The sequence below is a fragment of the Bos indicus genome, chromosome 25 (assembly GCF_029378745.1).
Source record: "Bos indicus isolate NIAB-ARS_2022 breed Sahiwal x Tharparkar chromosome 25, NIAB-ARS_B.indTharparkar_mat_pri_1.0, whole genome shotgun sequence".
Classification (NCBI taxonomy): Eukaryota; Metazoa; Chordata; class Mammalia; order Artiodactyla; family Bovidae; genus Bos; species Bos indicus.
In genome coordinates, this window is record NC_091784.1 from 19490404 (window position 1) to 19514331 (window position 23928).

At 39.1% G+C, this 23928-nt stretch overlaps 1 protein-coding gene and 1 pseudogene across 1 annotated transcript; both read left to right on the forward strand.

Moving 5' to 3' along the window:
- The window catches only part of LOC139179632 (craniofacial development protein 2 pseudogene), a 65572-nt pseudogene that overhangs the window by 15789 nt on the left and 25855 nt on the right, over nt 1–23928 (forward strand).
- On the forward strand, nt 1111–23757 carry ACSM4 (acyl-CoA synthetase medium chain family member 4). Its single transcript, XM_070779192.1, has 13 exons — nt 1111–1311; nt 3241–3451; nt 6578–6785; nt 12174–12317; nt 13055–13211; nt 15507–15586; nt 17174–17297; nt 18177–18257; nt 18395–18496; nt 18971–19098; nt 19191–19290; nt 22161–22280; nt 23440–23757. Exons 1-13 carry the CDS (start codon nt 1111–1113, stop codon nt 23524–23526), a joined length of 1743 nt encoding a protein of 580 aa, XP_070635293.1. The 3' UTR covers nt 23527–23757.

Genomic DNA, 23928 nt, shown 5'->3' on the forward strand with positions numbered 1-23928 from the left:
TAGCTGTATGAGACATGTTAAGTGCTAAGGGTGCAAAGCATAACCCCTACTCACATCAAGATAGGTTAGGAGACAAGGCACATATGTTAAAAACAAGAGTTAATGACACAAGGTAGACAACTGTTGCATGAATAGTATAGATGCATGTTATGGAAATTCAAAGGAAATAAATCAGAGAATTAGGGAAAAAAATGTTAGAATACAGATGGCAGTACAGAAAGGGAAGAAGGTTACTTTACCAATGTCATAAAGCTAGTCTTGAAAGAGTTGAGAGTAAATCACAAGTTTCCTGATTCATGTTGTAAGACTGTTTCATGGAACTATGCTAATGAAAATGATCTTAACAATAGCACTAGTTAACACTTTGAAGACACTTTTTACATGCTGGGCATTTTACAGACATTATCTTATTAAATTCTCATAATAACCCTAGGACAGAGGTGCTGTATTTTTCCCCATTTCACACATGAGGAAATTGAGGTGTAAGAAAGATAATTTTCCTAAAGCCCTACAGCCAGAAAATGACTGATCCAGTACTTACACCAAGGTGTCTAAAGAGCTATAATGAAGGCAGGAAGCATGGCCCAGAAACCAGGGGAATGACAGGTCAAATCTAAGTGGTGGGAACAGACATTTACGAAAAGTGAGTGGGCTGCTTTACTGGAAGAGGAAATTCGAGAGAGGACTTAGCAGATAGAGTTAGAACAGAGCATGAGGCAGAGAGAAGGAGGTCGTGAATGTCAATCCAGGCAGCAAATATTCTGTTTGTCTATCATGTGTTTGGGAAGAAGGTAGGAACAGAAGATAGGAGCTTGACAACTCTATAGTTGTGGGCTGTTGTTCTTGCTGTTATTTTTAAGATTAACCTGGTCACAAAGAGAATGAAGAGCAAGAGTCTAGTAGTAGAGGGCTGATGAGGGTGAAATCCTCAGCTCTAAAGAAGGATGGGGTGTTTTCAGGTGTTTTCCAAACTCCTGAGGGTACACAGCTACAGGTCCGCTTCCCAGTCTCACCACAGAGCATGGGAAGAGACTAACACTCCTCACCAATCTTTCCCCACAGACTGCAGTATTTCCACATCCGCACAAGCTAACAAAGCCCTTTGGAACCATGAAGATTTTTTTCCGCTACCAGACATTCAGATTCATCTGGCTCACAAAGCCAATTGGCCGGCGCTTTCACAAAAGTCACCAGCTGGGAGCGCCTCTGACCCTCGCGGACTTTGAAGCCATAAATCGCTGTGAGAGATCATTGCCTAAGAACTTTAACTTTGCTGGGGATGTGCTGGACCAGTGGTCCCAAAAAGAGAAGGTACAAGATGACGGGCCTCCTGTAAATGCTTGGTGTCTACCTGTCTCTCAGCCTTCCGTTTCCTTGTTCTGTGGCCATTTTTAATTCCATTTTTTCATACCTCTTGGTTTCCTTTGTTTTCCAATTGCCCTTCTCTCTCTCCAGGGAAGAACTTTGCCCCTCAACTACATATGGCTGTCTTCATCCTCAGCCCCCCTCATCATGGTTACTCAAAGAATTATGCCTCTTTCCCCTCATTTTCCCCAAGTCGAACATAGCAGCTCTTTGTTCTCCAATTCTTCTGTTTGGTCTGGTCACAAAAAAACAGTAACTTGAGCTTTGGTTTTATGAATAGTCATTGGTGCAGAAGCAGAGGTTGAAAAGGAAAAAGCAATATGTTTTATGAAGTGTTTAGTGTATCCCCAGGTCAAGGTCCCTGCATACTGACCCCCACCCCCAGCCAGGCACTAAGCTGAACACTTTACTTATCAATGCTTACCAAAGTGCACTGCGAGGGCCCGTGCTTCAGAATATATGCTACATGCACAAGGTACTGAATATGTGGAGTTAATTCTTCCTAGTAAATAGAATGGACAATCTTCCTTCAAATCTATTGTCTTTAGCAGCTTGCTTATATTTGACACACTCACTTTTGAACAGAGAGCACAGATAGAAGATGAAAATCTCTAGATAAAATGTAGGGACGTATTTTGTTTTCAGTATACATATTTATTTTTCAGTAACCCATTTTTAGCAAGTTGTACTGATTTTCCCATTATGGTGGTATTAATAATTAAACATATTTTCCTTAAGTAAAGTATTCAAGTGAAAATGAGTCAACAGTGTAAAGAAGAATACAAAGAACAACAGCACAAGTGTAGACAGATCTGGAAAAATAGTGATACTCAAATGACTAACGATTGAGAAATACAGATCTGTATTATTTCATCAAATCCCCATCACCACCCTGCAGATAAGGGGGCTGCAGATAAGGAACTTAACCTCACAGAAGTTAAGCTACTTATCCAAGTTCACCAGTTCAAAGGTAAATGAACCAGCTTCTGATCTTATAGAGCTTTAATCCATTGGATAGGGATGCCTTTATGATATCACAAAGTTTAATGGAATAAATGGGAACGTACATACAAAGCTTCAGGAACACAGAGAAGTCAGGAGAAGAAGTGGGAGCTAAGAAAGACTTGACCAAAGAAGTGAAATGAGAACTGAGCTTCCAAGTATTTTCCAACTAGGGAAGGTAAAGGGAGCATTCCAGATAGGGGAAAAAAAGGAGAGTAATATCTCCCCCAAGTAATACATAAAGCAAAAAGATTTTACAGTACAGACTTCTAGAATCACTATAAGACATTTGCTCCAGAAACCAATCAAGCTCCTTCCACAAAGGCCCTCCATCTTGTTCTCGGTTACCTATGAAAGCCATAGCTTGGTCTTTTGGGTAAAAAATGATAAGTTCCTAATCAGTCTTGGTCCATTCATTTTGGCTTTTGGTTGGAAGAGACTCTAACTTAAACAAGAAAGAAATTTATCAAAGGAATGTGGGGGAGGTCACAAAATTGGGTTGGAAGCTGGAGTTTTCACAAGGACAGGAAGCAGGACAGATGCATAAGCACCAAGAGCCAATAGACGGATTTTGCTCCAACCATTTTCTATCTTTTTGTTCTTCTCAGAAAACTCAATCAGGGACAGAAGTTGTGATTGGCCCAACTTGGTTCACAGGCCCACATGCTGATCAGGGAAGGACGGGCACCCCGATGGGTTGTCTCAACAAGGCGGTGTTTGATAGAATAGTGGCTCCCCCACAGACAAACTGGTTCTGTTACTGGGCTCCACCAGCACAAATGCTGAGGGAAAGACACCAAATATGTCCCATCTATTTGATGACCACTCATTCGCGCCTTCTCCCCTCTTTCCCATGTGCCTATGCATACCTAGACAGGAGAGAGACCAGCCAACCCAGCCCTGTGGTGGGTGAATGGCAAAGGGGATGAGGTGAAATGGAGCTTTGGAGAACTGGGCTCCTTGTCCCGAAAGGCTGCCAATGTGCTCACCAAGCCCTGTGGTTTAGAGAGAGGAGACCGAGTGGCCGTGATTCTTCCCCGAATCCCAGAGTGGTGGCTTATAAACGTGGCTTGTATGAGAACAGGTCAGTGCCAATATTTAACATTTCTAAATCATGCAGAAACAGAAAAAGACTGAAAGTAGAGGTTTTTCTGAATTGTTAGTCCTGACTGAAGTTATGCTTACAAAGAACAGAAAAACTGGGTTGAAATTAGAAGCAGTCATGATGCAATAATAGAACACTACCTCAAGAGGTAAGTATTATTGATGCGATGCCCATTTTGTGAGAAAGGAAACTGATGTTCAGAAAGGTTAAATTTGCCCAGAGTCACACAGCTAGAAAGCTATGCAATTGGAGCTTAAACACAAAACTCTATAAAAGCAAATGTGGGTACCAATACCTCTTTGCAGTGCTGGTTATGATGTGTTCATCCAGATGCTCCAGAACTTCCTTCTCTGAATACATTTGGATTCTCCCTGACATAGCAGTACAAAAGGAAGAAAAAAGGACTATAACAAAATGACTTTTAAGACTAAGGTTGTAGATTCCAGCTGGAAAACCTTTGCCTCTTCCCAGAAAATTAATGTATTAAATGACACATTTTCTCCCACAGTAGTAATTTATAATGTACCCCAGTAAAATTTCTACAGAACTCTTTCCCTTTCTAGGACAGAGTTCAGCAGAAACCACGGCCAGTGAGTTGGCCATCTATTTTTGTAAATAAAGCTTTAAAGTTATAATGGAATACAGCCATGCTCACTCATTTACGTATTGTCTATAGCTCTTTTTGCACTACAACAGCAGAATTGCTGATTGAAATAGAGATGGTACGACTCACAAAGCCTAAAATGTTTACAATCTGGCCTTTTACTGAAAAAGTTTGCACACACAACATAAATGTTTATAAGTCAATCAAAAATAAACAAGAATACCGAAGGATATACTACTATACAGAACACAAAAACGCTTGTTGCAATATCATTAATAATAGGAAAAAATGGAAACAACTATATAGGAACTATTAAATAACTTAAAAACTAGCTGAGAATAAAGTTTAGTGAGGGTGTGGTTATTGCTAATTGAAATTATGATGCTTCAATTTGCTGGAATGTCATTAAAAGAATAATTACAAGGATTTCATAATAGTGTTGAAAAATGCTCTCATTGCCAATATTACATAAAATAGCAATATATAAAATTCTTTTTACATTCACTATAAAAAGGAATTTGCAAATGTGAAACCAATTGTGGGTTGGAAAGAGATTAAAGGTTTTATTTGTCATAAAAATATACTAATATTACTTAACATAATGTATGCCATTTGTGAAATGCTGAGATTAAAAACAAACCCACAAGCAGAATGGTCAAAAATATACAATTAATTAAATGTTAAACAAGCGCCTGAGGGATTATGTTTTCAAGTTCAGAATAATTAAATCTCAGTAAACAGAGATACTAGTACTATGCACCACATAGCTAAATACTTTGCTTTTGCTGTAAAGCGTAAAAATCTGAAATCCACTAGAAGAGAACTTACTCCTGACCCCCAAGCTATCCATTGAATACATCCACATCACAAATCCCCCAAGAGTACTAATAACTTCTGAGCCACTAAGAACAAATGGTTTGCAAAATCTTATATTTTTATATTGAGTGAATGATGAGATATTTTCTTGATTAACTTATCACATCAAATATTTATTCATCTTCTCAAGAGGGGATGACATGTAAGAGCTTTTAAGATACATTCAGTAATTGAAGTTTCCTTCCTAGGAATTCAACTCCATATCTTCCTATTTAGCCTACTTCAGGGAACTCACCAAGAAATAAGGAGTCTGGTATATGACACAGGTCTTGGAGTCTGGGAAGTGTATCTTTGAATCTTGGTTCTGCCACTTACTTTACAGCCCCTGGGCTAGTTGTCGTCTGTCTGCTGGGATTAATTTTAAGTGAGATACCAGGCATATATTATATACTCAATAAATGGCGGTGGCTCTTTGTAATGCTTTACATACATTCCACTTTCTTGCCATTGATCTGCTTTAAAAAGTACAAACCACTTTCCCTCTGTTTTTCATCTAATTCTCCCATATATGTTCTTCTCATAAGGAACTAGTACTTTAAAATCAGGCCCATCACAGGCCAATGTTTAGAATGATGTGAAACAGTGGAATAAATGAAGCATTGCCAAAGTAATGTAGGCATATGTCAATGAACACAGACCACTGAGAAAACCCAGGTTTGAAGGCTGACTCTGCCACTTGCTTGGCTCATATTCCATCAAATGGCAACAACTGCATTGATTTACATGGTTGCTTAGAACAGTGGCCTCCAAGTTTTTTTTGGCTATACAATCTATCAATAAAAATTCTTGGGAAACATATACTCCCATCTGGATATAGTTATTTAAGTTGTTCTACTTTGCTAATACAGTATGTATAAAAATATATACAAAAATGAGATAAAGTCATAAACAGAATTCCATATCTGCAATAAATTTTTTAAATTCTAGTTTCTTCTCTTATCCCTAGTGGCTTATCTTGCCAAACTCATTTGGAAACCATAGGTTCAGATGATTGGATGAGTTGATATTCATGAAAATGTAAACCTGTAAAGTGCTGTAAAATGTAAAGTACTGTTTAAGTGTTATATGACAATGACTAAAATGGTACATAATAATAGCCCACCATTATGATGGCTCATGGTAAAGAATCATCTGCCAATGCAGGAGATGTGGGTTCCATCCGTGGATCTGGAAGATCCCCTAGAGAAGGAAATAGCAACCCACTCCAGTATTCTTACCTGGGAAATCCTGCGGACAGAGGAGCCTGGCAGGCTGCAGTCCATGGGGTGGCAAAAAGAGGCAGACATGTCTTAGCAACTAAACAACAACAGCATAATGCTTACTATGTGCCAGACTTATTATTAGTTTCCCCAGTTTACAAAGAAGGAAAGGAGGACACAGAGAGATGAAGGAATAAGTTCAAGGTCACAAAGCAAGTATGTTGCAAGAATGGGATTAGATCCAGGGACTGTCGGACTCTGAAGCCAGTGCTCTAAGGATCTCTCAGAGATCAGGGTCCTGCGGGATGTTCCTGGAGACCAAGACAAGGGTAGCTGAAGGTTAGATTTTGCAGCTCTTTGCCATGCAGGCACAAAGCCCAAATTTCCACAGTCCGCAGTCTATTCAGAGGCCTGTCTCTTTCCCAGGGCTTGTCTTCATGCCAGGAACAACCCAGCTGACAGCAAAAGACATCCTCTATCGGCTGCATGCATCTAAGGCCAAGTGCATCGTGGCCAGTGAGGAGGTGATCCCAGCAGTGGAGTCCATTGTGTCCGAGTGTCCAGACTTGAAGACCAAACTCCTGGTGTCTCCACACAGCCAGGATGGGTGGCTCAGCTTCCCAGAGTTATTTCAGTGAGTATTTTCCCCACATTAGTTGCAGTGCCAGCAATAACACCAGTCACAACTGCATCTCAGAGTCTCCTAGCCTCCAAGGACTCCTGCATGCTGTGGGTTGATCCAGGCCCCTTCTCAGGAAAAAATCACCTAATAAAAACGTTTTAAGGACAGAGAAAGGGCTGTAGCTCTGCTCCCATTTCCCTCCTTTTTGCCAGGGCCTGAGATGAGTGTCCTACCTGACTTAGTACTTGCCTAAGTCCTGGAGCACGTCTCCCACAACTCACAGCCTTGACTCTGGCCACCATTTTTTCCCCTTAAATGTGGTTCACCTCAGGGCTTTTGCCCCTGCTGTTTTTTCTATCTGGAATGCTCTTCCTCAGCCCTCATCAACAGGAAGTTGATGACTTCCTGTCAAACTTCAACTCAAATGTCTTATCCTCAGTGAGACTATCTCTGACCACCAGTTCCAAGCTAGTCTACCACATCATCCTATTGTTTTCTTCATAGTACTCATCACTATCCAAATATCATATCCACTCATTTGTTCCTGTATTTACTATCTGTTTTTCTCCTCTGCAGTTGACAAATGATGACCCATAGGCCAATTCTGGCATGGCACTCACTTTTATAAAGTTGTGTTGGAACATGACCACACCCATTTCTGTACATATTGTTTAGAGTGGCTCTCATCTTATAAGAGCAGAGTTGGGTAGCTACAGCAGAGACTCTATGACCCCCAAAGCCTAAGATATTTATTATCTAGGTCTTTACAGAAAAAACTTCCATCCCTCTTCCAAACAGTAAGCTCCAAGAAGGCAAAGGCACTATTTGTCTATTTGACTGATCATTCCATTTCTAGTTCCTACCATTTAGTTGGGCCCTAAGACATGCTTACTGAGGACTGAACAAAACAGCACACTTAACCTCAGTTTTCCTTATATGTAGAATAAGGATGCACATGTCTTAAGTGTTGTTTTGAGGATAAAATAAGCTAATAAGGAAGAAAGTGCTTCCTAAACTGTAAAAAAATGGAGTAAAATGTTTATTAAATGTATTATCCTTCAAAGAGCTGTTAAGTAGCTTATGTTTTTTTAAAAAATACTTTTGATTAGCTTATAAAAAGAAGACATATAAACTCTGTTGAATAAAAGTAGTTTCCATTGCTGGAATAAAGTTTTACCAGTAATCAAAACTAAACCCTGTTGGTCAAACCCAAAAGGTTTTCCCACAGCTATGACAGAGGATGCTGTTTGTGTCTTTCATAAACTGAGTACCTCTGGATAAGTCAAATAACATCTCTAAAACTCTGTGTCTTATCCATAAAATAAGAATAGTATAGTTTCTACCCCAATGAGTTGTATAAAAATCAAATGTGATGAAGCATGTGAAGTTTTTAGCATAATGCTTGGCACAGAGTAATCACTCTGTAAGATTTATAGTAATTGTAATTATTATTAGTCTGAAATTAACAAAGCCATTCAGCAGTGCAGTAATTCCCTAAGGTAGTATTATTCAATTGAATATTCATATTCCTCAGTAAAATATTTTTAACACACTCCCCTAATACATATGTATTTATTTATTTATAAATTATATACATGTACTTTTGTGCACCACACAAATATAAAAAATAATTATTTTAAAGAACGAATTCTAAAATACATATAATTTGAAATTCTATTTTCTTCTCATTCCAGTCATCTTGCATATACTCCTGGGCAGCAAGTTCCCCCACTTTCAAGACTCCTGTCCTAAACAACTCTTGCCACATTCTGTTGAGTCCCCAGAAAGCCTTTAAAGCATCACAAAATCCACAGGAGACAGAGAACTTTGAACTCACATGAATTTCAAATTGAAATTTATACATTTGGGGAGTATTTTTCAAGGTAAAGGGAATCCTCACTTCAAACAAACAACTTTGGAGTGTCATAACTTGACAACTGGCATGGATTGTTTCTCTAAAAGCTAAGGAAAAGGGAGCCATAAATTGCCAACAACTGGCTGTTCTCTCAGAAAACCACACACAGCCATAATCAGTACTATCTCATTTGGTTAGAGTTAATCTTCTGGGAGTTCACTTTAAGGTTTCTTATGCTACTTCTGTCTCCCATGGATAGACATTCATGAACATTTTCCAGAATATTATACTAGAATGGGGAAACAGTTAAAATTATGGGCCTGACTGATATTTCTCTTTTCCTGTCCTAATAAAAAGGACCCTTCCCTTCAGCTCAAGACCCTGGATTCTGATCATAAGGGGCTTAAAACAGTGTTCCAAGAAGAAGAGCTATATGAAAAAAGTATGGAGGCAAAGAAAATCCCAAAATGTGCAAAGAAAGTTTGTGCAAGCAGTTGGGGGTGGCTAGAAAGGAAAATATGAAGTCATAGTGGAGGCCAGAAGAGCAAGCAGAAGCCAGATAATAGCCTCTCATATAAAGATCTGACTCTTTGCGATCCCATGGACTATACAGTCAATGGAATTCTCCAGGACAGAATACTGGAGTGGGTAGCTGTTCCCTTCTCCAGGGGATATTATCAACCCAGGGATCAAACCCAGGTCTCCCACATTGCAGGCATATTTTTTACCAGCTGAGCCATCAGGAAAGCCCAAGAATACTGGAGTTGGTAGACTATCCATTCTCCAGTGGATCTTCCCAACCTAGGAATAGAACCAGGGTCTCCTACATTGCAGGTGGATTCTTTACCAGCTGAACTACCAGGGAAGCCCAAAGATTGAACATGTATGCTAAATTTTTAACTTGATCCTATGAACAAGGGATCTGGAGAGGGAAATGGCAACCCACTCCAGTATTCTTGCCCAGAGAATTCCATGGATGGAAGAGTGGGCTGTGGTCCATGGGGTCACAAAGAGTCGGACACGACGGAGCAATTAATACACACATGACAAGGGAAGCCAGTGAAGAGTTTTAAGAAGTGAAGTGTCAAGGTCAGTTTCCAGTTTTAAATAGATTTCTCTGGCAACTGCATAAAAAATAAATTTGAATAGAACCAAACTGGAATCCGAGAGACCATCTGAAAGGCTTATCTAGGGAAGCAATGACGAAATTCTAAGTCCAAGCTCTGATGAGTAGTACCAAGAGAAGGAGGCACACTAAAAAAGAACTAGAAGGATTTGGAGACTCATTGAACATGAAGAATGAAGGCAGGAATCTTCTGCTTTTTAACTCGGATGACTTAGTGGGTGGGATACTATCAGCTTGAGAAAGAGTTTAAAGTTGTGTGCTCAGTTGCTCAGTCGTGTCTGACTCTTTGACACTCCCACAGACTGTAGCCTGCCAGGCTCCTCTGTCCATGGGGATTCTCCAGGCAAGAATACTGGAGTGGGTTGCCATGCCCTCCTCCAGGGGATCTTCCCAACCCAGGGATCGAACCCAGGGATTGAACCCAGGTCTCCCACATTGCAGGCAGATTCTTTACTGTCTGAGCCACCGATTGAGGGGACTAAGAACAAACAAATGTGTAGCAAGTGGTAGATATTTGAGTCTCAGGCTCAAGGAGGTAAGGATATAAATCTGGAATCATCAGCATATAATCAGTTCAAAAAAACTGATTATATATATAACTCAGGTATGCAAAGAAAGACAGAAGTCATACGCTGGAAACCCTGCTTGAAAATCTTCTTGTCACTCACAGATTATAATGTTTCTTTGTTTTAAAAATCAAAAGCTTTATATCAAAAGTTTTACATACTAGATTTAGAAGCATTCAAAGATGAGTTGAGCTTTTTTGGTTTGTTTTTGTTTGCTTGTTTGTATCAGATACTATGATGATATTCCCCTTTCTCCAGTCCAACACATACCAATTTCACCATATATTTTACTGAAAAAGTCAATAAAATTGAATGGTTTATTTTTATTTGGGGAGAGGGGACAAGGGGTAGGATAGGCAAGTTACCAAGAAAACCACATTAATATTTCATGAAACTATATTTGACAATATAGTGTGTGTTTATATCATTAATCCTTACTGTTTTAAAATTTCAGTGGCAATCTTAATCTAATTAGGATGGATTAAAATGGTATCCTCAACTCTGTTTCCTTCAACCTGAGATATTAAAAAGATGATATGTGAGTTTCAAAAATTCATAGGTGTTCTATTGGGTATTAAATACTGAGTAACAAACCAACTCAAAAGTTAGTGATGTAAAAACAATCATTTTATTTGCTCAAGATTCTTTGGGTTAGAGATTCATGTAGGTCTCAGCAGAAGCAATTTATCTCTGCTCCACATCAGCTTGACTGGAGCTGGAGGATCCAAGTGGGTTCACTCATAAGTCTGAGACTTTGGTGTTCGTTAAACATTTCTCTTCTCCCACACATGCCCTGTCTCTCCAGCAGGACAATCTGAACATTTTTATGTGGTGGCTGTGTTCCAGTGAAAAGTGAAACTACAAAGCCTTTGTGGCTCAGGCTGAGAAGTTGCACAACTTCTGTCATGTCCTGTTGGCCAAAGCAAGTCTTAAGACCAGCCCAGATTCAAGGAGAGAGGACACAGGCTCCATCCCTCAGTGAGGCATGCTTGGATGGAAGGAATTTTGGGGGCTGTCTATGCAGACAATATTACACAGATATTACTATCAGTTAAAGTGCTCTTAGCTTTAGCAATAGAAGACCCAAGTAAGCATGGCTTAAACAATACAAGTTTATTATATTACAAATAAGTACAGAGGTAGAATGGAATGAGAGTTGGTTAATTCAGTGTTTTTTTGAAGATAGCATGGACCTAGACTCATTCATCTTTCCATCATGCCATCCTTAGTGTGGATGATAATGCTTCTTGTGATCCCAACATGGCTAGGCTGATTCCAGACATCAAGTACTCTTGCAACAATATCCAAAGGTCAAAAAGCAAGATGAATGGGGTAGGGGGAGGCAGTATTCCTTCCTAATTGCATCATATGCCCATTCCTAACTCAGTAACTCGGAGAAGGCAATGGCACCCCACTGCAGTACTCTTGCCTGGAAAATCCTATGGACAGAGGAGCCTGGTAGGCTGCAGTCCATGGGGTGGCTAAGAGTCGGACATGACTGAGTGACTTCACTTTCACTTTTCACTCTCATGCATTGATGGCAACCCACTCCAGTGTTCCTGCCTGGAGAATCTAGTGGTCTAGACCACTGGTGGTCTAGTGGTTAAGTGGTTAAGCTTTTATGCCCTCACTTCCAAGGGTACAGGTTCCATCTTTGGATGTAGAACTAAGATCCCACAAGCCATGCAGTCCCTGCAAAGTCCCTATAAGTTTTCTTGAGAAATTTCTCTCAGGGAGGCTTTGGATTACATTCTGGTGTCAAGAAGGCATAAGTAGCAAAGCAAAAAAAAAAAATATCAGAGCTAAACTGGTCTGCCATGTTCAGTCATCATCTTGGGGCCCATACTTTACAGAACTGCCTCTGCAGAGCACAGTTGTGTGGAGACAGGAAGTCAAGAACCAATGGCGATTTATTTCACCAGTGGGACCACAGGCTCTCCCAAGATGGCCCAACACTCTCAGAGCAGCCTGGGAATTGGGTATACCCTCTGTGGAAGGTAAGGAGGAAAACTGTTTTTTTTTTTTTTTTTTAATTATCCCCTGAGCTGCCAATATGTATATCCAATTGCCTAGTTGGCATCTCTACTTGGGTGGCTATTAGGTATTTCCAATGAAACATCTACAAAATAGAACTCTCAATGTCTTAATTCAGGAAATTGTACCATCTAACCAACTGGTCAATCAAGAACTTAGGAACTGACCTTGATTCAGTCCCCACAACAGCATGTCTGGCTCCTTCTCCTTTTGGCCACATAAATTTGCCCACCCAGAAAGGCCGTCCAAGATGTCCTAAAACTATCACATTACCCTATTTCATTTTCCTCATAGCACTTATCATTATTTGAAATTGTGATATTTACTTAGATACTTATTCACTATCTATCTCCCTTAAAACAGGGAAGAAATCTGGTCTTCCTTGCCCTCTGCTATAGAACAATGTCTATCATATAATATTTGCTCAGTAAATAGTTGTCACCTCAGTGGACAAACTCAGAAAACCATGCCAAACCCAGACTCCCAGTCTACTCTCAGACTACCTAAGATTCTGAAAAGCCCTCTATCAAGAATGAGAGGTGGTGCTGCTCATCCGGGCGTGGGGCTTCTTTTGACCCTTCTCCATAGCCATTGAGGTTCCAAGGCAAGGCTGTTCCTTAAGGACACAAATTTGTTTACTTTCCTGTTTCTTTGTTTTATTTCAGCTTGGTCTGTATTGTTGCTTCCCCATATCACTTAGGTATTGGCTAGACCTGAAGTCCACAGATATCATATGGAACATGTCTGACACTGGCTGGATCAAGGCTGCCATTGGCAGTGTGTTTTCCTCCTGGCTTCAAGGAGCCTGTGTCTTTGTGCATCGGATGGCCCAGTTTGACACCGACACTTTCCTGGATGTAAGTCACTACTTCAAATTACATATAGTTTTCTAAATTACATATAGGTTTCTCTTGTCTTTCCCAAAACCATAGAGACATGATTCCTCAGAATGCAGGACTTCTTGGGCTTATGAAAACCATTTCTTTTTTAAGAAGTAAAGTCTCCAGAGACTTGGCTTTAAAATGTATTTAACAGAGTGAAAAAGGAACACCCACAATGCTCTTAAGCATAAAACCCCTCTTGTGCTTCAAATTCTTCAGAATTTGCTAGTATCACTAAATCAGTGGCCACCTGAGAGTCTGGTTCTAAATAACAGATTAAGTCTCAGTTCAGTTCAGTTCAGTTCAGTCACTCAGTTGTGTCCGACTGCCTGAGAGTCTGGTTCTAAATAACAGATTAAGTCTCAAGTCTAAATAAATCTTTGGTTTCTGTTTCAGTGAAACAAAGACAATAGTTGATAAATCCGAACTCCTGTGTAGAGATGAAGGTGGTGTCACCTTTCTCCCAGAGTAGCGCCTTTCATTCTGCCTTCGCCCTGTGCTTCTCACTTTGCTAATTCTCAGAACCCAATATTCTTCTTGAAACCAGGAACATCCATCCTTCTCAGCCAGCAACAGCTAGAATGAGATATCAGATGACTCCAGTTTCTTTAGCCTTTAGAAAAATGTGATTCAAGGCCAATTATTTTTCAACTCCATGAATGATCAATCAAGTTTAACAAAATACTTATTATTAAAAGCACCACACCTGTGTGTGACTAAAAGCTATGCTCACCCTGTTATTTTGCCAACTGGTTTGACGAGATGGTTTATGAGTTTTCACAGAAATTTAGAGTAACATAAGAACTTGGGTCTCTACATCAGATTTGTAAAGTTACTTGAAGTAGATAAGTTAATTTTACAGTTTTAAAACCAACATTTATAAAATAAGAATATTTTATTATTTATGAAATATTCTCTTTCATAAAGTATTAAATATGTTATAATATTTAAATAGAAATATTTAATAATATGTTAATATACCATCACATATAATTACATATAACATTATTAGTATTCTTATTTAGTATATTCAATGAGACAAAATGAGAATAAATATTAAAATAAAATATTCTTTTATAAAATATTAAATGTGTAAGATCTAAATATCTTATATGTCATTGACAAATTATATATTAATATAATATTGATATATCTGTTTCATGTAATACTAAATACAAATATTAAAATTGTTTTAATTCAGTTGCTAAATTGTGTCTGAATCTTTGCTGCCACCCTGACAGAAGCATGGCAGGCTTCTCTGTCCTCTACTATCTCCCAGAGTTTGCTCAAACTCATGTCCGTTGAGTCAGTGATGCTCTCTAACCATCTCATCCTGTGACACCATTTTCTCCTTTTGCCTTCCATCTTTAGCATTGAGGTCTTTTCCAATGAGTTTTCTCTTCACATCAGATGGCCAAAGTATTGGCACTTCAGCTTTAGCATCAGTCCTTCCAGTGAAAATTCAAGGTTGATTTACTTTAGGTTTGACTGGTTTGATCTGTTTGCTGTCCAAGGGACTCTCAAGAGTCCACATTTGAAGGCAAAAGTTTTTCAGCACTCAGCCTTTTATATGGTCCAAATCTCAGATCTGTACGTGACTACTGGAAAAACCATAGATTTGACTAAATGGACCTTTGTCAGCAAAGTGATGTCTTTGCTTTTTTAATATGTTGTCTAGGTTTGTCATAGCTTTCCTTCCAAGAAGCAAGTGTCTTTTAATTTCATGGTTGCACCACAATTTGAAAGCATCAGTTTTTTAGCGCTCAGCCTTTTATATGGTCCAACTCTCACATTCATTCATGACTACTGGAAAAACCATATTTTTGACTATATGGACCTTTGTCGGCAAAGTGGTGTCTTTGCTTTTTTAATACATTGTCTTGGTTTGTCATAGCGTTCCTTCCAAGAAGCAAGTGTCTTTTAATTTCACCATCCACAGTGATTTTGGAGCCCAAGAAAATAGTGTTTCACCGTTTTCATTGTTTCCCCATCTATTTGCCATGAAGTGATGGGACCAGATGCCATGATCTTAGTTTTTTTAATGTTTTAAAGCCAGCTTTTTCACTCTCCTCCTTCACTCTCATCAAGAGGCTTTTTAGTTCCTTTTGCTTTCTGCTGTTAGAGTGGTATCATCTGTGTATCTGAGGTTATTGGTATTTTTCCATGAGATGATCACATGTCAATGAAAGAAAAGAGGAGGTTGTAGACATCAGCTCCAGTCATTGCCTTTAATTAACCACTGCTGATATTTCGTCTTTCTCCATCATCCAGACGCTTACCACTTATCCCATCACGACCCTCTGCAGTGCTCCCACCGTGTACCGGATGCTTGTGCAAAAAGACCTTAAGAGGTATTTGGGCAGAAATCTCCATTTGAACCACAAACAAAAGTTATAATCCAGCAACACAGATCTCCCCTTTTCAGTACAAGATAGTTTCTCAGTCTCACCATTACTGACATTTTGAACCAAATAATTCTGTGTCATGGAGTGCTGTCCTTTGCTTTGTAGCATTCTACCTGGCCTCTACCTACTATTAACCTGTATCAGTAGGACTTCCCTCTCCATCAGTGGTGATGATCAAAAATGTCTCCAGACATTACCAAGAGTCTCCTAGAGGGCAACCTCCCACCCCTGGCCCCCAACATCCCCAGTTTAAGAATCATTGGAACAACAGAACACTTCCAGAGACAACAAGAGTTCTGTAATCCCAGTGCTTTTATCACCCCTGCTCTAAACACACACACACACACACACACACACACACACACATATCTATATTTATACTGCCCTGAAGTTAATAAAGTCTTATGACTTAAAGCTTATATTCAACTTAGCCAAATCACCTGAACATTAGGTGAAGTTGCAAAGTATATTTATTTAACTAACATGAATTTAATACATAAGGAGAGAGAGAAAGGAAGAAACAATTTAAGTCATTACAGTCACCTGCTTCTCCCCTAAACCTGGATCCTTCAAAGACAAAACAAACAGAAAAAAGTCTTCCCCCAAGGTGTGGATGTCTAGGAGGGAGATAGCTATGAGAAACAATAAAGGAGACATGAATCTTCCCTTTTCCTAATCAACTCCTTGTGGCCCTCAGAATGTGAACATCTTGCTCAAATTTTAAGATTAATTCAAGGACTTCTATTCTGAATAGGCCCAATTCATTTTCTACCAAACCCTCCCTCCCATTATGGACCTCACTATGTTAGAATTGAGCTGTTCCAAGCTTTCTCACCTGAACCTGGCTGGGCAATTGAGTAGTAAGCCACTGGTTAAAAGCTCATGCTACAAAGTCAAATAGGTGGACTCTGCTCCTAATAGTGGATCTCAATCACTCAAGAGGACCTTGCTAAGGCTCCCTTAACTCCATCCATAAGAGATATTTAAGAGCCACCTCACAGGTTGTGGTAAGAATTCAACAGCAGCAGCATGTTTGGTGAATGAGATACTTGACAAGTGATAAGTGTAGAGTACAGATTATTCAACTCTGCTCTTTATCTTTCGGAGGGCTTGGGCAAGTTCTTTAACTTTTTTCAACCTCAATGTCTTCATCTGTAAAACAGAGTTTGTGAAGATTATGAGAGTGCTCCACAAGCCCTTGTAACATCATAAATGTTCTATTAATACTAGCTGCCATATTTCTTGGCTCTTAATAAGTTCTTAATATCATTATTAGCATTTTCTCCAACATTTTCCTCTCTTGAATGACCTGTTAAATGTAAACTCCACCAAGAAACTGTTTTAATCATAACATACCCCATGTGCCTAGAACAACATCTGACAAGAGTAGTTGCTCAACAAATATTCTCTGAATGAACTTTCCTAAGACTTGCCCTTCCTCACTCTTTGCTTGTTTCCAATGTCCTAGTTATCTGCCAATGAAAGCCACTCATATTTTGCTCCCCAAAGACCCCAGTGAAACTCTCTCTCCAGATATAAATTCAAGAAGCTGAGGCATTGCTTGACAGGAGGGGAGCCACTCAATCCAGAGGTGCTGGAACAGTGGAAAGTGCAAACTGGATTGGAGCTGTATGAGGGCTACGGACAGACAGAAGTGGTATGTTTAATGGACAAAGTTTAGCCTTTCAACCCCAGGACTGTCAACTGAGCCCCTGAAGTGTTCCCATCATGCTCTAAATTGTGATGGTATTTCCTAAAACTTCTAAATTGCCCGACTAGGTTTGACTGAAGGGGAATTATGATTATTCTTGGCTTTCCTGCCTCCTCACACAGGCTAAGTCTCAGAGGTGTTAGAGATTGAAGAGGTTCAAAATTGAATAGCTCATCTTTCCAATGCACTGGGAAGGACCCCAGAGAGTCCCAGTGGGCTTAATAGAACTTAAGGTGCACTTAATGGTACTCAGCCAAAAGGAGTGATTTTCAAAGTGTAGTCCCCAAACCAGCAGTATCAGTAGCACCTATGAATTTGGGAGAAATACAAATTCAAATACCCTGGCCTCTCCCTGACCTATGAATGAGAAACTGGGATGGGGCCCCAGCAATGTGTTTTAACTGATACATACTCAAGTTTGAGAACTACTAGTACTCTCGCCTGGAGAATCCCATGGAAGGAGGAGCCTGGTAGGCTGCAGTCCATGGGGTCTCGAAGAGTCAGACATGACTGAGTGACTTCACTTTCACTTTCACTTTCATGCATTGGAGAAGGAAATGGCAACCCACTCAAGTGTTCTTGCCTGGAGAATCCCAGGGATGGGGGAGCCTGGTGGGCTGCCGTCTATGGGGTCGCACAGAGTCGGACATGACTGAAGCAACTTAGCAGCAGCAGCAGCAGTCTCAAATAATATATTTTGGAAGATGAGCTTGAATACTTGAAAAATCAGTCAAAACTGGGTCTTGGATTTCATTGTCATGATATATTAATAGCTACAGAAAAGTGAATTTTTACATAGTGACATAAAATATATTCTCTTAATAGGGAATAATTTGTGCCAATCAGAAAGGACAAGAAATTAAACCAGGCTCAATGGGGAAAGGAGTACTACCCTACGATGTGCAGGTGGGTAATACCCAACTGGTTCAACAAAGAAGAGAGACTATTTCAGATTTCTGCTATTCATTACAGAACTATTAATAACCCATTTTCATTTTGTGTAAAGAAAGTTTTAGGTACCTAAACTGTTTCTTTCATTCTAGATTATTGATGAAAATGGCAATATCCTACCACCTGGAAAAGAAGGGGAAATTGCCCTCAGGCTAACATCTACACGACCCTTCTGTTTCTTCTCTGAATATGTGGTACAAGAATGTAGAACTTTAATAGACTTTAATAGAAAAGGTGGTATAATAGGGAGTCATATAGACTTGGGTCCAAATTTCATATCCCACATGTTTTGCTATGTAACCTTGGACAAGTCACAAAATCCAAGTCTATTTCATCAGCTGTAAAATGAAAAAAATAGATATATTATCTCTCTCCTAAGGATTTTGTGAAGATTAAACTCTATGTGAAAGAAACCAGCTACTTTGGTTGTCCTCAGGAAGGACACCTGGATAGGCTTTAGGGGGTCGGGGGAGGTAGATATGTGGTGCCATGGGTGGCATAGATAATATTTTTTATTATGCTCTTGTATTCTTTTGTATTCTTTGCCAGGAACTACCTTTTTAAATTTTTTTTTTTAGAAATAGAATGAAATGTACTAGTCACTTCATGGGTGCCATACCCCTTCTATTCTGATCAAACTAATCCCCAATGTCATGTTTGATTCATAGGACAATCCAGAGAAAACTGCTGCCACCATAAGAGGGAATTTTTACGTCACTGGAGACAGAGGAGTGATGGACAGTGATGGTTATTTCTGGTTTGTTGGCAGAGCTGATGATGTCATCATATCCTCTGGGTATGTACATTTGGTACTTTTAGAAAGTCACAATTTACCAGGGAAATCTACTTAGATGTAGATATCAAAGGCTTCTTCTTTTCCCCTTCTAGGTACCGTATTGGGCCATTTGAAGTGGAGAGTGCACTAATTGAGCACCCAGCAGTCGTTGAATCAGCTGTTGTCAGCAGTCCAGATCCAGTCAGAGGAGAGGTAGTATGAAGGTCACTAATTAAAGCAGCAATCTCATATTTTCAAGTTGCCCATCTAACCACTTAAAAGAATGAATCAAAAGTAGTCATGTAATGAGACACACATGGCAATATATATTAGGCAATCAACTTTACAAGTGAGTTGTGTACCAAAGGGAATGTTTTAAGATTCTTTTAGTAGCAAATGACAGAAACTCAACTCAAACTGACTTATATTTCTTTAAAAAAAAAAAAACAATCTATTGGCTCACACATCCAAGGGTTCATGTGATATTAGCAAAACTAAGTCTGTCTCTATTTCTTGCTCTGCCGTTCCTTATGTTGGCACTATTTGGGCAGGTTCTTCCCACCTGACGGTAACAAACACCATATATACTTAACAAATTACACCTTGACAACCCCAGGAAAGGAGACAGCTTTTTGCTGTCTTTGCAAAGATCTTTGCTGTCTGGCTCAACCTGGATCATATGCCAGTCATTGGACATAGGAGTTAGTGTCAACTCCATCAGAGAGGTAAAGTAATCCTCCACAGGCAAATCAGGGTGCTGTTACTGAAAAGGGAAGACCAGATACTGCACAAGCAAAAGCAGATTTTACTATATGTATGATTGTCGTGAAATGCGTACTATACTTTCTCACAGAAACAGTGCAAATAAGAGATTGTGACCAAGTTCCCAAACAAATACCACAATCCTAATTAGGACCCAATGAAAGCGACTTCAGGGAATGACAAAAGTAGCCTTAGTTTTTGATGTTCAGTTGCTCAGTTGTGTCTGACTCTTTGGGACCCCATGGACTGCAGCACACCAGGTTTCCCTGTCCTTCACTATCTCCCAGAGTTTGCTCAAAATCAGATCCATTGAGTCAATGAGGCCATCCAACTATCTCACCCTCTGTTGCCCCCTTCTCCTCCTGCCTTCAATCTTTCCCAGCATCAGGGTCTTTTCCAGTGAGCTGGCTCTTCCCATCAGGTGGCCAAAGTATTGGAGCTTCAGCTTCAGCATCAGTCCTTCCAATGAATATTCAGTGTTGATATCTTTTAGGACTGACTGGTTTGATCTCCTTGCTGTCCAAGGGACACTCAAGAGTCCTCTCCAGCTCCACAATTTGAAAGCATCAGTTTTTTAGCACTCAACCTTTTATATGGTCCAACTTCCACATCCATACATGACTACTGGAAAAACCATATTTTTGACTATATGGACCTTTGTTGGCAAAGTGATGTCTTTGCTTTTTAATATGTTGTGTAGGTTTGTCATAGCTCTCCTTCCAAGAAGCAAGTGTCTTTTAATTTCATGGCTGCAGTCACCATCCACAGTGATTTTGGAGCCTAAGAAAATAGTCTTTCATTGTTTCCATTGTTTCCCCATCTATTTGCCATAAGTGATGGGACCAGATGCCATGATCTTAGTTTTTTGAATGCTGAGTTTCAAGCCAGCTTTTTCACTCTTCTCTTTCACCTTCATCAAGAAGCTCTTTAGTTCCTCTTAGCGTTTTGCCATTAGAGTAGTGTCATCTGCATATCTGGGGTTATTAATATTTCTCCTGGCAATCTTGATTCCAGCTTGAGCTTCATCCAGCCTGGCATTTTCCATGATGCACTCTGCATGTAAGTTAAATAAACAGGGTGACAATATACAGCTTTGACAGACTCCTTTCCCAATTTGGAACCAGTCCATTGCTCCATGTCTGGTTCTAACCGTTGTTTGTTGACCTACATACAGGTTCTCAAGAGGCAGGTAAGGTAGTCTAGTATACCCATCTCTTTAAGAATTTTCCACAGCTCAGTTGTGTCCAACTCTTTGTGACCCCATAGACTGTAGCCCATCAGGCTCCTCTGTCCATGGAATTCTCCAGGCAAGAATACTGGAGTAGGTTGCCATTTTCTTCTCCAGAGGATCTTCCTGACCCAGAGATCAAACCCAGGTCTCCTGCATTGCAGGCAGATTCTTTACCATCTGAGCCACCAGGGAAGCTCCAGCCTTAGTTCTAGGAGGAAGTCAAATAGTATGGAAGAGAGAATTTTCTTTTCCTCATGGAAGTTTCCTATATACTTTACGTTGAAATTTCAAAAACACTTTGCTTATCAGCATTCTCCCACATCTCTTTCTGTATTCCTGGCTCAAATTATACATGACCTTCTGTGGATCCCATACTCATACCTCCAGTATCACTTCCATGATCAATGGATTCTGTTGTCCAAAATACTTTTCTCCTGTCACCAAATTCTCCTTGTCTCAATACAACCATTTCAGCTGAATATCAGAATTAAACATGAATTAGAATCAATGTATGAATTGTTAATAACTTATATTCACCTCAGTAGTTATCTAGTTAGTGGGTTTTAAACAGTATTACAAAGAGAAGCAAAAAATATCAGGCAAGAAAGACTTTTTATAGTAGATCAGTCCTTTCTGAGTCCATTTCTCAACATACAAACTTTCTCCATCAGGCCTCCTCAAAATCCTCTCAAAACACATATTCTCTAAACCTCCAATAATCCTCTACTACTTCTTAAGTATGATGGAATAAGTGGCTACCTGTCAATCAAGGACTGCCTATTTAATAAACAGGATTAGTCTGGTTGAAATGTTAAATACTAGTGTGACATGAAAATAAAATGAAGCCTTTAGCTTTATTGAACCACTGCATTCCTCACTCTCTCAAACCATTTATCCGGAATTAGATCTCAAAACCTCACTGTATAGTTGTATTCAAGCTTTGTTCATAGGTGATCTCCAGCATATGCATGCATTACTCAATCTACTATTAACAAACAATTAAGTATTGGTGTTTGCCATTGATTCCAAACTCTTTCATGTGTCTGAAAAAGAAATATATTGATATAAATTGATTTTTTTCCCCCTACAGGTAGTGAAAGCTTTTGTTGTTTTATCTGCACCCTTTAAATCATCCAACCCAGAGAAATTAACTCTTGAACTTCAGGATCATGTAAAAAAATCAACTGCACCTTACAAGTATCCAAGAAAGGCAAGTATTGTGCCCAAAAGTTAAATGTGTTACCAAATAAATATCTAAACTAGTAAGTACATATATTAGCTTTTGATTTTATAGTAACTCATTATACAAGTAGAGGACACCTGTTTCAACTTTAAGAATTTTGCTTTAAAATACTTTATATTAAGATACTACAGATGTTTGAAGAATTAGAATCTTTGGTCATCTCTACAATACTAAGTAACTACTAAAGATCCTTATCAGACTAATCAGTCCCATTTCATATAAGGAAAAAAAAATAGTGGCCAATCGTTTTCAAAGACAGCACGACTTATCTATCATAGTACTTTTGGGCCATTATACCTTTCTAAATTCAAAGCATGTGACTTTAAGTATTAAGGGATCAAATTCAAGGGACAGGAAGAAAATACCATCCAAAGAAACTGTGGAATTTTTCCTGAAACCTTCTCCAAAGGAGGGATTTAAGGACAATTCTATATAAAGACACACAGATGGCACTACAATTTCCTTCTAGTCCTAGAATCCTATTAGTTGATATTGACTGATCCTCTACGTAAGAATTCAGTTTCAGTTGGCATCATTTCAGCTAAAAGGTAGTTAATTTCAACCTAAGCAACCTAATTTCCATTCAGTTCACTTAATCAGTGCCTAGTTTCTTTTCATAAATGTTTGAGGACATTTTAAAATACAGTAGTCATATCTTGAGGGAGAGCAGAAAGTATTTTACTGTCAAGTCAAGGCCTAAGTAGGAAATTGTATATACTCAAAATTATCTTTAAAAAATCTCCCCAGAACTTCCAGGACCCAGTTCTTAAAAGGTCAAAAAAAAAAAACGAGAATTAACTTGATGTTTCTCTTTGCATTTAGCTGTGGCCTGCATCTCCCTGGGGAAGTAGAGACCTAGGTCTGGTTTGAATTAGAGGAAAGCAATAGAATAAAGGGACTGTTCTTCTGTAAAGCAAACCAGCATTAAAAACCAGCATGATGGAGCTCCACTGTCATCTTTATATATAAACAGAACAGTTTCTGGTGACCAAGACATTCAATTAGCTTCACACAACAGACACTGAAAGTCAACAGACACTTGATCAGACACTTAAAGTCACATGCTTTACTAGTGGGGACAGTAAACTTGATCAAGTGTCTCATACTATGTTTTTCTGATAACTAGGTGGAATTTGTTAAAGAACTCCCAAAGACAATCACTGGGAAAATCAAACGCAACGTTTTAAGAGACCATGAATGGGGTCGAACATAGCCTGACAAGAACACACTGGCATTAAGCAGTTAACAGGGCTGCTTTCTTTTAGCCCTTTTTTCCCAATAATTGAGCGACTACTCTCTTAAAATGCTTACGATCTTTCCTGGTTGAAAAACTCTACCGAGTTTTTGTTTTGCACTTCACCAAAAAATAAGTAAGTAAAAATCTAAAAATATTTGGGAAGAAAATGATGACCAAACAACAAAGGCAACGATAAATGGCTTGTAGTGTTTAAAATAGGAGTCAAATGATTAATTAGAAAAACATAATGGACAATGAATTTACCTTGTGCCTGATCTTTTCAAAATAAAGATTAGAACTATTCTAAGAGAAATGCTCAAGACGCAATTTCTTCTACTTAAAATCTTTATGTGCTACTAATTCTTTAAGGTGAATTAA

Excerpts from the sequence above, each read along its gene's own strand:
- ACSM4 (XM_070779192.1), top strand. The coding sequence starts at position 1,111 with ATGAAGATTTTTTTCCGCTACCAGACATTCAGATTCATCTGGCTCACA. Across the intron at positions 6,786-12,173 it reads AGCTTCCCAGAGTTATTTCA|AACTGCCTCTGCAGAGCACA; the intron begins GTGAGTATTTTC and ends CATACTTTACAG. Across the intron at positions 13,212-15,506 it reads ACACCGACACTTTCCTGGAT|ACGCTTACCACTTATCCCAT; the intron begins GTAAGTCACTAC and ends TCCATCATCCAG.